Here is a 17681-nt window from a genome sequence, read left to right on the forward strand (position 1 = left end):
TTTTTTTTTTAAAACTGCAAAACATAGCCAAACTTCATTACCATGAGTAAGTCAGGTAATGTCTATGATAGTACAAACACAGAAGACTAGGTCTAAACTCAAGGCATTTTCTGGAGTGATTTTTTTTTTTTTTAATTGAGGTGAAATATGTAACAAATCATTTGCCATCTCAATGATGTTCATGTGTAAAATTTAGTGACATTAGGTTCACCATGTTGCACAACTATCACCATTAACTGTTTGCAAATTTTCCATCAGCCTTAACAGAGAAACTCAGTGTTCCTTAAGCAAGCACTCCCTTTCCCCCAGCATCCCTGGTAACCACTAATAAACATTGTTCCGTATGCATTTCTTTAGTCTTCGTATTTCATGTAGGTGGTATCATATATTTGTCCTTTTTGGTCTTACTTCACTCAGGATGTTTCCAAGGTTTATCCATGTTCTAGCATGTAGTAGGACTTCATTTGTCTTTATGGCTAAATACTACTACATTGTATGGATATATGGCATTTTATCTGTACCTGTGTTGATGGGTGCTTAGGTTGTTTCCACCTTTTGGCTATGATGAATAATGCTGCAGTGAACACTGGTGTGCACTATCTCTTTGCACTCCTGCTTTCACATCTTTTGGGTAGATAACTAGGAGTGGAATTACTGGGTTATGTGGTAATTGTTTAACTTTTTGAAGAACCGTCGAATCATTTCCCACACCAGCTGTGCCATCTTACATTCCCACAGCAGTGGATGAAGGTTCGACTTTCTCCACATCCTTGCCAGTGCATGTTTTGTTTTTCAGATAATGCATGGAAATGTAAGAATTAGAATTATTCATGAACCACCTTATTCAATGAAAAATCATATGTTAAATATAAAAACTATATTTTAAGCATATTAATAAAGATTTTTTTATTTCTGACAGTCTTTTATGTACATCCTCAAACAATATGTAACTCATAATTAATACTCAAAAAACGATTGGGAAGAATAATGTAGTGAAAATGATAGGCTGTATTTTCTTATTATAATTGTGCAAAAAATAAACCAAAAGGCCATTATATTTTATATTTTGACAATGTGTAAAAGTATAGGAATTTTGTGATTATACCTTTATGATTTCTATATATATTTACTGTTTTGATAATCGAAGCCTCTTGTTAACATGTTACTTGGGAGAGGGATGGTTTTAATTTGTTGAAAAAGTCTGTTATACATGGTAGAGTTGTTTAAAAATGGAGAATCTGGAAAGTACAACAAATTATGCATAAATGAGAATCATTACAGCTTTTAATTTATAATAGTGTTCAGCATTTTACTTGGAATTTTTGTTTCAATGATTGGTAAACCGTAAAGATGAAAATATAAGCTGCTTACTTTCTCTCCATTGGCAACTGAGCCATTCTAACTATGGACTGTTTGATCCTATCTACTGTAGGCTTAGCCCTCCTGTTCTTCCACTCTGCTCCTTAAAGGAAATACATTTGTCTACTGATAAATTTTTCAGAATGGAACCATCTGATACTACCAATGGTTGTTTTCTTTCTATTCTAACAAGGGAGGTAAGGAGAAAAAAAAATCTCAATCCATATAATACTTGGAATTAAGAAACAAAGCCTCAAAAGAAACTCAGAAACTTTGTAGACATCTTATTTCATAAAGAGGTAAAGATAGGAAAAATATTAATTATTGCTTGGCACATAATCTGTTTTTGTATTTCTTCTGGAAGTTCCTCCACTGCTTGTCTTCTTCCCCCACCTCTTCAAGCATTTTGTTAACATCTAGGGCATTTTACCTCATACGTTAGGAAGTAAGTTTTTTTTTTTTTTTTTTTTTTACGTGTGAGGTTTACAGATGGGGAAGTTTAAATATAGAAGAACGTCATTTGCTGAGGTATATGAGATATATTAGGGACTAAGAGCGCTGGTTACACAGTGCACAAGGCATTTGACTGCTAACCAGAAGGTTGGTGGTTCAAACCCACCAGCTGCTCCGTGGGAGGAAGATGAGGCAATCTACTTCCATAAATATTTATAGCCTTGGACACCCAGTGGGGGCCACTATGAGTCAGAATTGACTAAATGGCAGTAGGTTTGGTTTCAAGTTATAAAAACCACTTCTTTTGGTATAATATACTCTTGTTTTTATGACACATTGATAAATACATATAATCTACATAGTACTCCCATATTGAGTAACTGCTTCTTTAATTGTAGCGGGACCCATCGGAGACAGTGTCTGTGAAAGATGTTTTGGCCCGAGCTGCAGCCAAGGGTCTTCTGGATGGGATTGAGTTGGGTAAATCATCAAAACGGGAGAAGAAGAAGAAAAAATCAAAAACATCATTGCCCAGAGCTTCCACTAATGATTATAACGGTGTCCAAATGAAAATTGCTGAGTTCCTAAATCGAGAAACTAAAGCAAATGCTAACCGATCAGAGACAACAAAAATACCCCTTCCACAGAAAAACACAACTCTAGTGGGTACTTCCTCACAGATGAAAAAGCCCATCAAACCTGCCACCAATCCTTTAGTGCCCACATTCATGAAGAACACGTCTCCCTACAGACCTTGTGAGCGGCAGACAAACTTCGTAAGACCTCGACCTGAAGATAAAATGGTTGTACTAAAACCTGTGGAGATTGTTTTACCTCCAGTAATGTTGCCATTTTCAAGTTCCCTAGGGAGCAGACCAACTCAACATTGTTACTGTCGTTGGATTGCACCCAAGCCTCTTGTGCCCACTTGCGTTCCTACACCTTCAATGTCCCGAAGAGGGGAAAAGCCTAAAGAAAACTTACCTTCCTCCCAACTCAGACATCCTCGACCATGGCTTTGACTGACTTGTGTTTTTTTTTTTCCCCCTCCACAAGTGTCAGAAGCAGTTGATTAATTTTTCAAAGGCTGACATGTCTCCGAAGGTAAAACATCTCTACACAGATCCTCATCTTCTAAATGTGTTCACCTTCAGAGAATTAAGACAAATGAGAAACGGCAGTGTTGGAGATTAAGCAAGGCTGAATGACCTCAGTGGCTCAGTGCTGATATGTTCTAGAATGTCACTAGTACTCAATAGCAGAGGTTAGAACTTGTCTCATTCCTGCTGCCTTTTAGTCTGAACCTGATGCACCAGAGCTTTTAAGGAAAACTGCATAAAATTTGTTGTGAAGAAAAACACTTTGGCCTCGTGACAGGCATCTTTCCAAAGTTAATTTGTGAAGCAGTTTATTAGAAAGCACAGATATGGAAAAAATGCTGGCCCTCTCCCACCAACTCACATTACTCCCCAGCACCCAGCCAGCTGTAGTTGGACATTTCTGATCACTATCAAGGTTGGATTTTAAAAAATTGCAACAAATACTTCACACAGAACACAACATGAGGTTTTGCAATGTGACAGGTTGAGCACAAGTAGGAAGAACAGGAAGTTCCAAAGTGCCAGCTGGGTGTAGCTCAGATGTCCATTAACAGAGTGAAGACTGTCTCTCACGGAAGAGCTTCGAGGATCCTGAGTAGAGATGAACATAATCAGCTCCCCCTTCTGACCATCTGTGCCAAATACTGTTATGAAAAATGACCAAAAGCAAATTTCCATGAAATAATTCGGAGGAAGAGGCAAAACTGTTGAATACAAGTGACACATATTGTTGAAGAAAACTATAAAAATTCTGATTTTATGTGAAGATCAGGTGATACAGTAAAATCAACAAGTCATTTCAAATTGCAAACAGTAATCACTTTGGCAAATCATTTCTGATGCACAGTCTATTAAAATATATTGTAGCACTATGTTAATTCTATTAAATGGCAGTTCATCTTCAACATAGTATCAATTGCCTACCAAGAATTAGTATGATTATCATTTCTGGGTCTACTAACTTTTCATCATGCCAACAGAAATTGTTTGACATTAAATTGACTAAGTATAAATCTTACTGTTTAAAAAAAGTTCATAGACATGTTGATAAATTTCAGATTTTCAGAAGTCAGTTGCACTGAACAGTGTTATGTCAATTCCTGAATGTTCAATTCAGGTGGCATGATTTTAGTAGGATATTTTCTTCTTCAGAATAAGTATTTAGGTCTATTTCAGCTATAACATCCTATTATTTTTTCATCTGGAAGTGAGGATAATAAAAGAATGGTGAATTTCATTTTAATAGTAATAAATTATTTTTAGGGGAAGATTTACATTTATACATCAAATGTGTCAATGAAGCTAGGAAACAAGACTTTTTATACTTGTACAAGGCTTATTTTCAATCACAAGAGTTGTTCTCATACACTGACTTTTTAAAAAAGTGCATAAATGTTTTAAATGTTCATCTTATTTTACTAATTTCAAAAACTGAAAACCATGTTATATTTTTGCTCTAAAAATTATAGTATGGGTTTCATCCTCTTACTCCCACCCAAATCTCTATCTGGCTAGAATGCCCCATGCCTCTGGGAGACTCATGCAACTTAACATCGTTCAGGAAAGATATTTTATATCCTATGAATACCTGATCCCTTTCTTGCCGCTCCACCCCTGTCCCAAGCTAAAGTATTCCATTGCTTAAAAGTAGTAGGTCTGAGATTTTTATTTACAAGCATATTTTCTGTGAGAAGTTATTAAAAACCCAAAACAAAACAAAACCCATTGCTATAAACTTGTTCAGGATATTTTTCTAATCTCCATACAGCATATGATTGCTGCCATGTGACAATTTATAGCCATTTGTTTTCAGTATCTTATGACATGTGTCTTGACACTAAATTATCTTTCTCTTTAGACATTTATGGAAGACTCCAAATTAAACCATTCCTTAGTAGTTTCTTTGAGAATCTTCTAATAAGGACATGATCAATTATTTAAATACTTTGATACAGTAAAAAGGGGAGGAAAACCCATGGATAAAAGCAATATGAGAATAATAGTGAAGAATATTACATTGAGGTTTTTTAATATTTTACTTTTCCTTAAGTCATTAGAGAAAACTGCAAAGATTTAAAATAATGGAATTACTGATACGTAGATATTCCAAAAGCAAATTTGGAATTTAATCTGAAATTATTTGCCATTATATATATTTGAAACCAAAATGAAATCTTGTTCCCGTATTATTTCCTTTAGAGTGATTGCCTTGATGGGTAGAAGTGGTTTGTAAACAATGAGAGGAAATGCAAGATGAACAAAAAATGGCTCCATACTTTAAAACTGAATTGATTTCCCACGTCTCCCAGTTACAGATGCAACTCATTTTTCTAGTTACATCTCATTTTGGATTTCGTGCCTGTACAGCTCTATTTGTCAATCTTTGATGTTTGTTAGGTTCTTAAAGGAAATGAAAGACATACATATATTCCTCAGCCCTAGACAGACTGCTTATAGATGACTCAAGTAGTGACTGAATAGATTTCTGTGTCCGGCTTGCTAGCACCCCTTCCTTAACACCAAATAAGGACAGTGTTATGTATTACTCAAAATCTAAATTGTTACGTTGTAGTTCTTACCAGGTAGAAATAAGCAACAACTACTCAAAGGCAGACTTTTACATTACTAACATGATTTCTGAAGTTTAATTTGAGGTAGGTATAATTTAAAAAGAGAATGATGGAGACACAAAATTTACTGGTATTCTATTCCTTGCATGCATGACTAGGATGTCACTTAAATGAGCTAAATGTTTTATGTAGCTAAGTGTATTCTCACAGCAGATTGCATTTAAAGGTGTAAAAGTGGTCAACAGCAAAAGGGGCAAAAAGGAAAGCAGAGTTTTTTTTTTTTTTTCCCTAGGATAAACAGCTGCTTTGGGTAGCTGAGTGCTCTAAGTGGTACAGTGTGAGCAAGTATTTTTCTCTAAGCAGAAATAAGTTAAACTTTATTTTGCCGGCTGTGTAACATGTTAGCCATTATTAGGCAAAGCCCAGCAAACAGCTAATGATTTTATTAAATTGTGCTAGTATCTATCAGGTGGGAAATGTTCTCTCATGTTACTTATGAAACTTTGAATCTGTGTTGCAATGCTTTTGGAACAAATGCCATACAGGAAAAGGAGGAAAGATAGATTTAGGGTTTCTAGTAAATGGCCTTGTGCAGAAGAGTATTATAACTGGCCACATTAAAATCATAAAGTGAATTTAAAATAAAGTAGCAGTGCCAACAGTTTATCACCAAGAACCTGTTTTAATGGAAATGGATCTAATGTCCTTTCATGCATTAAGACAAACAGACAACAATAAAACAGTGTTCCTAATTAGCCCTGGGTGATCTTATATATGCCTTGGAAACCAAGTGCCTGTGGACATGTGTTTCTCTTTTAGATGAGTTGCACGTGTTGTGAAGGATATAAAAATGAAGCACCAAGCAGTGCTTTAGTCTGCAAAGTAAAGTTTTTAGCCATACACATGTTGACTGGTCCCCTTGATGTTGTCATGAGGCACATACGTGAGGTGGCAAGTCTTCATCTATCTAGCTGCTTTTAAAAAAGGAACTTCAAACATTATGCTTTTTCTTCTACGTAGTCCAATAAAAATGTGATTACAAATCATTACAAAACCACCTTCTAGGCAACGTGTAGTTCACTGAGGTCACCAAGACCTGGCTACATTGCGAGATAATATCCAGTAAAGATAACACATTAACACAATAATGCAGTATATTTCAGTAAAAATAGAATAAATAAAATAAAAATATTTTAAGCTGTATTTAACAGGTTAATTAAAAAAATGACAAGACATACAAGGCATAGTGAACATGGCTGCCTGTTTACCAAATCACAGATATAAAGAATGCATAGATAACCAAACTACACTATTGGGTAAAACATTGGCATCCTTTCACAAACAAATACACACATACTTCATACATACTTTTTGGCCATGGCAGAAAGTGTCTGAACATACTGTTTAACATAACTAATTTTACAAAATAAATTTGCATTTAGTATGCAAAGCTATTTTCAAAACAAAGTATCTGCAGTAAAGTTTTCACTCTGTAAAGGCTATCATTCATCTTAATGCATCCTATAATTGCATATATAAATCAGTTTGCTACTTAAAGCTAGCTCAGGTATTCTTGATCCTGAAAACAAACAAATGTATGCCTTAAAAAATGGACAGGGGGTAGAGATCTCCAATATAAAAGAGGGTTAATTCAGGATTCTGAAGGTTATTATTTTTCATGTGGAAATCAAGATGAAAGATCATCGTGACTGAATTCTGAACAGCTTTTCATAGGGCAGAGTCAGGATTTTCTTAATGCAAAAATTTTCTATGATGGCATTGGTTATTTTGGATAGAACAGTGTCTAATTACTGAGAAGTATAATGCATTTCTAAAGTGGCATCGTTTTCGACCTACCACTTGAGCAAACACTACTGGGTGGTGCAGATGGTTAAGGAGCTTAGCTGCCAGCCTAAGGGTTGGTCAAGGAGCTGAGGTGCTTACCACAAGGGTGGGGGTCCGGGTTCACTCAGGTGCCTCGGGAGAAAGCCCTACCGATCTGCTAAAGATGAGCCGCTGAAAACTCTACAGAGCACAACTCAACTCTGACACCCAGGGTCGCCAGGAGTTGTCACTAACTCAAGGACAACTAGTTAACTATCCCCACCCCTCAAAAAAAAAAAAAAAAAAAAAAATTGAGGTGGGACAGTAGGCAGGAACACCCCTTTTCATTCCATCATGTCCTCTGGTGACCAAGCATGGTGTATTAGGAATCTTGCACCAGTTAACAGCACCTGTGGACAACCTCACAGCCTAAACAGGCCATATGAATGTAGAACCCTGACCTCTAAAAAACGCTGAGGCACACTGTAGGAAATACATCCCGCACTGAGGGGGCAATGATTTTAATACCACTGCGTGAGTAATTTGGACTTTTATTTCCCCACTGATACAGGGATTCAAGGTAGCCCGACAAGGACTGTCTCCATACCTACTCTTCTCTGTATCTGCCCAGAATCATTTTGCAAAGGCTCTTCCAGACTGACATGGAAACAGCCTGTTATACTGAGACCTGGGAGCCAGGAAACCTGGGTCCTAGACCTGGTTCTCACTAACTTTAGTGAGCTCTTGGGCCAGTTGGTTTAGCCTCATGGTGCTTCATATTTTTATTTCTCAAATGCTTTTAGCCCCTTCTCTACCTTTTAAGGCTCAAATGTGATAAGAATGTGGAAATCATTTTGACAAGTACATCAAGGAGCTCTGGTGGCACTGCCTAAGGCATCTGACTGCTAACCAGAAGGCTGGCGGTTCAGCCCCACCAGCTGCTCCATGAAAGGACAAGTACATAGCAGTACATAAATGTAAAGCATTACTTTCATAACTGGATGTTTCAAAAACATTAATTTTGACATTAAAAAGACAACTAATATTTAAATTGAGCTCTTTAGCAACTTTCTTTTAAAACAACAAGGTTGACAAGAGTCTGAATTTATGTATCTTTACAACTAAGTTTCATACCTACAAAGAAGGAAAGAGGAAGGTGCTATTTTGGGGAAGCTTGTTAAATAGTCCATTGTTCAATGTATATTTTGCTCTGATACGAAATTTAAAAATCTTGAAAAGAAAACGGAAAGGATACAAATTTAAAAATACATCTAGCAGAGTCCAACAAATTCTAATATGAAATACATAAATTCAAGGAAGTTGAATTTATTTCAACTTAATGAAAGGTGTTGCCATGGACTGCACATGGACAGACAGCTTTCTGGGCAAAACACACTGTATATTAAGACTGAGCTAGTGCAGAATCCTACCAGACCGGGGGTGGCCTAACAAACACAGTGAGGTGGGCGCTATCTAAAAGAATTGTGTGTATGACAGAAGTAGCAATGCCGTTTCCTCAACTCTGAACTGTATATTGGCTAATTATCAAACTAAGGATGAAAGGCTTATGAGGAGTATTTCATTTCAATGTTGTTGGTGTGGAGAATGGCCACAGTGCGCTGTAACTCTTCTAGCTGCATTGTACAATATAAGGCAGAAGTTGAAATATATCCCACCTGAAATGCATTATGCTTTTGTTCTTTTTCCTTTTATTTATTTAAATAACCAGTTTGAAACCCATCTGAAAACATTTTCTTTGATTTTTAATTCTTCAAATTTAGCAATTTTTCCCTCAATTTTGAAGTTATACTTTTTTTTTTTTTTTTTCCAGCAGCCCACAAATAGCTGTAGACATGAAATGTCCATGTATCAAACAGCTTGTCAAGGAAAGCTGCCAGTTGCTTTCTACATGGATGCCAACAGCCAATTTTGTCAACCCACAGGTTCATTTTTATGAAAAACATACAAACCCTCATCGTCCTAATTTTAAAGCATTTCACTGGTAGCTGGTCTGCAGTGTCTGCTCCAATGTTGGAAATGGCAAAATGCTTGGAGGACATGAAGGTTGCTTGTGCCAGGTCCAGCTCAAGAAGATAGGGAAACTAACTCATTTACTCCAAGGACTCAGAATTAGTTCACTAGGAGGGCTGTGGCCACCTTCTGTGTGTGTGTGTGTGTGTGTGTGTGTGTGAAGTTAAGTAATGTTCACAATATTTACAATAAGAAAAGACCTTCCACTGCTCATGATGTAACTTACTGACAGCAAAAAAAATTATTCATGCTTCTTTTCATATCACATGATGGTGGCAAGACGAGAGAACATGCTTGTCTAACACTGTTTGTTAAGGATAAATTTTCTGAAGACAAAGCATCAGCAACTGAATGGAAGGCCAGACATCAGTTTGTTTTCTTTAGTGTAGCTATTCAATCTTCAGGTAAATGTTACAGAATCCTTTAACATATGCAGCTATGGCATTTCTGTGACAGGGCGTTTCTGTTTCAAAGTGTCAATGAGGGATAAGACCCCTCGTTTCACATTGGTTGTGACTCTCCTGGTCATTGAGTCTGCTGGCGGAGGAGGTGGTCGAACTTTCTGTGAAGGTGGCCTGGCTACCAAGCACTTCTGGTATCGTAACTGAAATAAAACAAAAGATGGTCTGAGGTATTTATTAACATAACATCTCTTCTTGTTTAATGATTCTAATTAATCACAAATATGTTTCTTTCAGGAGCTCTGGTGGCTTAGTGCCTAAGGCATCTGACTGCTAACCAGAAGGCTGGAGGTTCAAACCCATTAACCACTCCTCGGAAGAAAGGTTGGGCAATCTACTTCCATAGTAATACTGCCTCAGAAACCCAAGGAGGGGTCACTATGTTACAATGAAATGTGCAAAGACCTGGAGTTAGAACAACAAGGGAAGAACATGCCCGGCATTTCTCAAGCTGAAAGAACTGAGGAAAAGATTTAAGACTTGACTTGCAATATTGAAAGATTCTATGGGCAAAATATTGAATGATGCAGGAAGCATCAAAAGAAGATGGAACGAATACATGGAGTCACTGTACTGAAAAGAACTGGTCGACGTTTATCCATTCAGGAGGTGGCATATGATCAAGAACCAGTGATACTGAAGGAAAAAGTTGAAGCTGCACTGAAGGAATTGCTGAAGAACAAGGTTAAAATTTGTCAAATTTCTATCTAATCCAAGCACTTTATGATAACTTCATGGCTGATTTTAAAAATCAACTTAAAAATTAACAGGTCCCTTAGTGCAGCTATGAAACACTCAGTGGTGGGGAAGGATGGTCAGTGGTGTCATGCTATTCTAACACACCCCACAGGCCACAGCATAAGCCCCTTTCAAGTCAGTCATATGGAAAAATGATGCCCTACATCTCCCCTGGGGAAAGGAAAGGAAAGCCAGGGGTGTCCAGGAGAGATCAAGAAAGCAGCAGATGGATCCAGGTAAAGAGAGGGACCCAGGCCCCAACCCCCAACAGGCAGGAAAAGCAGAAGGGAAAGGAAAGCAAAGCCAGGGCATCCAGGAGAGCGAGCAAGTAACCAAGCAATCCAGGTAAGGGGAGGGACCCAGGCCTCAACCCCTAAGCGGCAGGAAAAGCAAAGGGGAAAAGAAGGGAAAGTCAGGGCGTCTCAGACAGAGAGAGCAAGTGGCAGAGATCCTGGTAAAGGGAAGGTGGAGAAGTTTTGAAAAGCTAAGTGAGACTAACTTGTCTTTCGGTGTCGTGGTCTGGTGGCATGTTGCTGTGAGGTCTGAGGGTGTGCCATTGGTGTTTCAGATGACAGCAGGGTTGCATGTAGTAAACAGTTTTTGGTGTGGCTTACAGACTGAGACTAGGAAGAAGAGGCCATCCCTTCTCAAAGAATTGGCCAGGGAAATCCTTATGAATAGCAGAGAAACACTGTCTGTTATAATACTAGGCAACTATACAAATAGCCCAGAAACTATCTTATACAGTGTAGGAAGATGAGCCATTTAGGTCAGAAGGCTTTCAAAATATGACTGGGAAAGAGTGACATCGTCAGAGTAGAATCAACCTTACTGATATGGATAAATTAAAGCTTTCAAGACCTCCATTTGCTGATATGACATGACTGAAATTGAGGAGAAACAGCTGCAAATATCCATTAATAATCAGAACATGGAATGTATGAAGTATGAATCTAAGAAAATTGGAAGTTGTCAAAAATGAAATGGAATGCACACAGATTAATATCCTAAGCATTAGTGAGCTGAAGTGGACTGGTTTTGGACATTATAAATCAGCCAGCCATATGATCTACTATGCCGGGAATGACAATTTGAAGAGGAATGGTGTGCCACTCATCATCACAAAGGATGTTTCAAGATCTGTCTTGAAGTACAATGCTGTCAGTGATAATATCCATATGTCTACAAGAAGACCAGTTAATATTGACTATTATTCAAATTTATGCACCAACCACCAAAGCAAAATGAGGAAATAGAAGATTTTTTATCACTTTCTGCAGTCTGAAATCGACCAAACATGCAATCAAGATACGTTGATTATCACTGGTGACTGGAATGCAAAAGTTGGAAATGAAGAATCACTGGTAGTTGGAAAATTTGGCCTTGGTGACAGAAATAATGCTGGAGATCACATGATAGAATTTTGAAAGAACAACAACTTATTCATTGCAAATACTTTTTTCAACAACATGGATGGCAGATATACATGTGGACTTCACTAGATGGAATACACAGGAATCAGATTGACTACATCTGTGGCAAGAGGAGATGGAAAAGCTCACTATCTTCAGCCAAAAGCACAGCAGGAGGTGATTGTGGAACAGACCATCAACTACTCATATGCAAGTTCAACCTGAAGTTGAAGGCAATTAAAACTTGTCCACGAGATCTAAAATATGATCTTGAATTTATCCCTCCTGAATTTAGAAACCATCTGAAGAAGAGATTTGATGCACTGAACACCAATGACTGAAAACCAGAATTGTGGGATGACATCAAGAACATCATCCAAGAAGAAAGAGGTCATTAAAAATATGAGAAAAGAAAGACCAAAATGGATGTCAGAAGTGATTCTGAAGCTTGCCCTTGAGTGAAGAGTAGCCAAAGAAAATGGAAGAAATGACAAGATAAAAGAGCTGAATCAAATATTTCAAAGAGCCGCTAGAGCAGACAAAGCCAATTACTATAATGAAATGTGCAAAGACATGGAGTTAGAAAACCAAAAGGGAAGAATACACTCGGCATTCTCAAGCTGAAAGAACTGAGGAAAAGATTTAAGCCTCAGGTTGCAATATTGAAAGATTCTATGGGCAAAATAATGAATGATGCAGGAAGAACAAATACACGGAGTCACTGTACCAAAAAGAACTGGTCAATATTCATCCATTTCAGGAGGTGGCATATGATCAAGAACCAATGATATTGAAGGAAGAAGTCGAAGCTGCACTGAAGGAAGTGGTGAAGAACAAGGCTCCAGGAATTGACGGAATGCCCATTGAGATGTTTCAACAAACAGATGCCCCACTGGAGGCACTCACTTGGTTATGCCAAGAGATTTGGAAGACAGCTACCTGGCCAACTGACTGGAAGAGATCCATATTTGTCCCTATTCCAAAGAAAGGTGATCCCACAGAATATGGAAATTATTGAGCAATATCATTAATAATGCACACAAGTAAAATCTTACTGAAGATAATTTAAAAATGGTTGCAGCACTACATTGACAAAGAACTTCCAGAGGTGCAAGGCAGATTCAGAAGAGGATGTGGAAGAAGGGATATCATTGCTCATGTCAGATGGATCTTGGCTCAAAGCAGAGAATACCAGAAAGATGCTTACTTGTGTTTTATTGACTATGCAAAAACATTCAATTGTGTGGATCATAACAAATTGTGCATAAAGTTGAGAAGAACAGGAATTCCAGAACACTTAATTGTACTCCTGAGGAACCTGTACGCAGACCAGGAGGCTGTTGGTCAAACAGAAAAAGGGAACACTGCATGGTTTAAAATCAAGAATGGAGTGCGTCAGGGTTGTATCCTTTCCCCATACTTATTCAATTTATATGCTGAGCAAATAATCTGAGAAGCTGAAGAACGTGGCATCAGGAATGGAGGAAGAATCATTAACAACTTGCGATATGCTGACGACACAACTTTGCTTGGTAAAAGTGAGGATGACTTGAAGCACTTACTGATAAGGATTGAAGAATACAGTCTGCAGTATAGATTACACCTCAATATAAAGAAAATGAAAATCCTCACAACTGGACCTATAAGCAGCATCATGATAAATGATGAAAAGATTGAAGTTGTCAAAGACTTTACATTGCTTGGTTCTATAGTCGACACCAATGGAAGCAATAGTCAGGACATCAGATGACGTATAGCACTGGGCAAGTAGGCTGCAAAAGACCTCTTTCAAGTGCTTAGGAGCAAAGATGTGTTCCCAAGGACTAGGGTGCACCTGACACAAGCCATGATATTTTCAGTTGCCTCATATGCATGTGAGAGCTGGACAATGAATAAGGAAGGCCAAAGAAGAATTAATGCTTTTGAGTTGTGGTACTGGTGAAGAATGCTGAAAGTACCATGGACTGGTGAAAGAACTAACAAATCTGTCCTGGGGGAAGTGCAGCTGGAAAACTTCTTGGAAGCAAAAATGGCCAGACTTCATTTCACCTATATGTTGTCAGAAGGGAACATTCTCTGGAGATGGATGTCATGCTTGGTAAGGTGGAGGGTCGATGAAAGAGGGGAGGCCCTCAACGAGATGATGGATTGACACAGTGGCTGTGGCAATGGGCTCAAGTATAGCAGGAATCGTGGAGATGGCGTAGGACCAAGCGGTGTTGTGTTCTGCTTTGCATAGGGTCTCTGTGAGTCAAAGACAACAGCACCTAACAACAACATCTCCCCTGTAAGGCATCTTGCTAGGTCTGGTCGCAACCAAGAACACACCCATCTAACATGGGTTTAGAAAGGGGAAAGCATGGCAATCAGGACACTGGACTTGGAATTTCAAACATTAGTTATGTATGTCCACTGTGAACCAAAAACGTACTTGACTAAGGGGTTTCATGAAAGATTGCTCACCGGCCTATTCAGGTTTCACCAAAATATCTTCAGCTAGGCTGAACCACACAGTGGCAAGGTATGCCTACAAATTAAGTAGATTCAGCAGAATGTTAATGCCAGTGGTACTTCAGAGAACCAAGCAGTTCTGAATCAAGGAAAGCCACTGAGTTACAAATGCTGGGTTCAAAGTGGAACAAAGGGTCTGATGCTATCAGTTAGCCTTATGCAGCACTGGCTGAGCAGCTGCCACTGGCTGCACTAATCCGATTAAAATAGGAAGCAAATGAATAGAAATTGTTTTTGAGAGAGAAAATGAGCCTGGGAATCAGAAAACACACTGTAACCAGTGATAAAGGTAATTATTTAATTGTCATCAGCATTTAAAAGGAATAATTAAGGCTGAAAACCATTCATTTTATAACTAAAACCATCTGTTAGGATCCATTTCAATTTCATAAAATACCTAAATAATCATCACCCATTTCCGCTTGATTGAAACTTCCCATTTTCTATACATAATCCTTTCCTTCTCAGTTTCTTATGCCTGTTAGGGGATTCATCTTGACTCTGCTCCCCCCTAGCTCCCTCCATCCAGCCCTGCTCCTTTATATTCAGCCATATTTGGGGTAGCACCACTAATGGAGGAAATTATCCTAATAATAAACACAAGACTGTGGAAAGAATGGAACAAGATAATGAATATACAATACCAGGCCTGTGGGAGTTGTTCCTTTTCTTCTCCCTCCCTCTCCATTTAAAAAACATCTTTGAAGATAAAAGTTAATTGGTTCTTTCTTCTTTGCTCCTCACTTTTGCCATCTGCCTTCTACCTCAGCCACTTCCCTCTTAACCTAGTTATGTACTATATGTAGAAAGCAGAGAATTCCTTCAACTTCCTTTCCATAAGCTCCCGCTAGTCTGGGATTCTTAGCACCTTCTGGCTGGTCTCACAGGAAAGGTGTAACTGCAGTCTAAGCCCTGCCCCTAGGCTCATCATCCATGAAGGCTTCATTGACACACATGGCCCCATGTCAGTGACTTATGGCCTTGACCAGAGCAAAGTCAGTAGAGTGATGGAGGCAAAAGCTGGTCTTGAATAGGTTCAAGAGAAAACAGAAAGAGAAGAATTGGAAACGACAGGGAGTAGAAAAGAATAAAAGTCCATCAATTGGATCCAGCACTGAGGCATATATAGAGCTCAAATCTTCTAATTCAGTGGGTAGTTCAGGCCTCTGGGCTTCCTGCTCTTTCAGCTCACCTCTAAGCTATTTCCATTGCTTAATAGCAACACTTGTTCTTTTAACTGAAACAATGAGAAATAAAAGTTTAGTTTTCCACCTTGTTAATCACCACTGGTGAATAGTTCAGGTTGAACAAGAAGGGTATGGTAAAGCAGGCCAGAGAGAAGGAAATAAAAATGACTGGCATGAAATCTCCAACTACAGTTTATTTCATTGACTCATTCTGTGGCTTCTGTAAAAAGCATACATCATTAATCTTTTACCTGAATTCGTCAATATATTGCATTTTTTTAAAGTACTGAATTGCATGAAAAGCACCATCTCATGCACGACGAACATTTCCTGATTACATATGAAACAAATTAGAGGTCAAGAATTGACAATCCTGAAATTTATGGTTTTGAAGATCATTCTCTTTATTAAAAGAGCTTTGGTGGCATAGCGGGTAAGACATCTGGCTGCTAGCCAGAAGGTCGGTGGTTGAAACCCACCAGCTGCTCTGTGGAAGATGAGGTGATGCACCTGCATAAAGATTTACAGCTTTGGAAACCCAGTGGGGGTTGCTATGAGTCAGAATCCACTTGATGGCAGGGGGTTGGTGGGTTTGCTCTTTGTTATGGGTTGAATTGTGTCTCCTCTCCCCAATTATGTGTTAGAATCCCAACTCCTATTCCTTTGGATGTAATTCTGTTTGGAAATAGAGTTTTCTTCATGATATTAATGAGGCCATACCAATGTTAAGGTGTGTCTTAAACCTAAACACTTCTAAGTGCTTATAAAACAGCACAACAGAGACTGGCCCACAAATAGGGGAAGACAGATGCCACATAACAATCGACTGTAAGCCAAGGAGCCAAAGCATTCCCAGGGCTACTGACAAGGGAGGAATCAACAAGATCCTAATTTGGAATTTTAGCCTCCAGAACTGTGAGAAAATTCATTTCTGTTCTTTAAAGCCATTTACTTGTAGTATTTATGTTACAGCAGCACTAGCTAACCAAGGCATTCTTTTCTTTTTTTTCCAAAGAAAATTATGTATCTTTCCAATTTATGTAGCGCCTAAGGTACTTGACTGCTAACCAGAAGGCTGGTGGTTCAAGCCCACCAGCCACTCCTCGGAAGAAAGGCTGGGCAATCTACTTCCGTAGTGATACCGCCTCAGAAACCCAAGGAGGAGTTGTTATGAGTCAGGTCTGACTTGATGGCACATACCAACAACACAATTTCAGTGTCTAATGAATGTTAGGCACCCAGCAATTTTTCTAGACACTCATTACTGCTGCTGGAGTCTCAACAGAATCTAGCTTCAACCAGCCTGGCTCTTCCAGGTGTCCTAGCCTTTTGAGATGACAAAGTGCTTACCATAATTTATTCTGCCCATAGGACAAAGTGTTAAAAAGTAAAGTATTACTTTAGAATTTGATTTTTTTCTTTTAACATGGTGATTCTGCTCTAACTTATGGCATCTAAAACAAAAGCAGCAACCCAAATACTTTGCTATCCTGGGATTACTCACCATGCAAGCTGCCTGGACTGCCTCAGACACGTTAGCTGCGTTAGGCTCGCACCAGAACACGTGGCACTCAAAGTGCTGGTTCCCAGTGTCCATGATGAAGGCAAACGTGTGGACATCCTTCCCGACACCCATGAAGGACAGGAATCGCACACGACACTCCACTAGGATCTCCTCTTCATTCTGCAACAGAGGTCAGTCAGTGTCTGGGCCTTCTCTGTGAGCTGAACTACAGTCATAAACATCTTTAGGTCTTAAATTCTAGAATCAAGTCGATACTGGCAGCATACAGGAACTGCTACTAAAAATATATATATATATTTAGGTATATATATCTACTTTATATATATATATATGAAGGAAGAGGCTATCCACTTCTGAAAGAACTGGCCAGTGAAAACCTTATGAATAGCAAAGAAACACTGTTTGGTACATTACCGCGCACCTTTAGGAATAGTCCATTTAGGCTAAAAGGCTCGCAAAATAGGACTGGGAAAGAGCTGCAACATCTGAGTAAACCCAGCCTTACTCATG

At 38.6% G+C, this 17681-nt stretch overlaps 2 protein-coding genes across 2 annotated transcripts in view; one reads left to right on the forward strand and one right to left on the reverse strand.

Annotated features, from left to right (window-relative positions):
* NSUN7 (NOP2/Sun RNA methyltransferase family member 7) overlaps positions 1-2834 on the forward strand; it is a 123193-nt gene extending 120359 nt beyond the window's left edge. The window contains exons 10-11 of the mRNA XM_007947173.2: positions 1433-1556; positions 2211-2834. Coding sequence (XP_007945364.2) covers positions 1433-1556; positions 2211-2834 — 748 coding nt within the window. The remainder of the gene's footprint in view (positions 1-1432; positions 1557-2210) is intronic.
* Positions 2835-9773: 6939 nt separating this feature from the next.
* Positions 9774-17681, reverse strand: part of APBB2 (amyloid beta precursor protein binding family B member 2) — a 298195-nt gene continuing 290287 nt past the window's right edge. Inside the window, exons 13-14 of the mRNA XM_007947150.2 lie at positions 17151-17330; positions 9774-9941 (exon numbers count right to left, since the gene is read on the reverse strand). Of these exons, the coding sequence (XP_007945341.2) occupies positions 9774-9941; positions 17151-17330 (348 nt within the window). The remainder of the gene's footprint in view (positions 9942-17150; positions 17331-17681) is intronic.

This window comes from Orycteropus afer, unplaced genomic scaffold (genome assembly GCF_000298275.1).
Source record: "Orycteropus afer afer isolate SDZICR_OR568_19922 unplaced genomic scaffold, OryAfe1.0 scaffold00176, whole genome shotgun sequence".
Classification (NCBI taxonomy): domain Eukaryota; kingdom Metazoa; phylum Chordata; class Mammalia; order Tubulidentata; family Orycteropodidae; genus Orycteropus; species Orycteropus afer.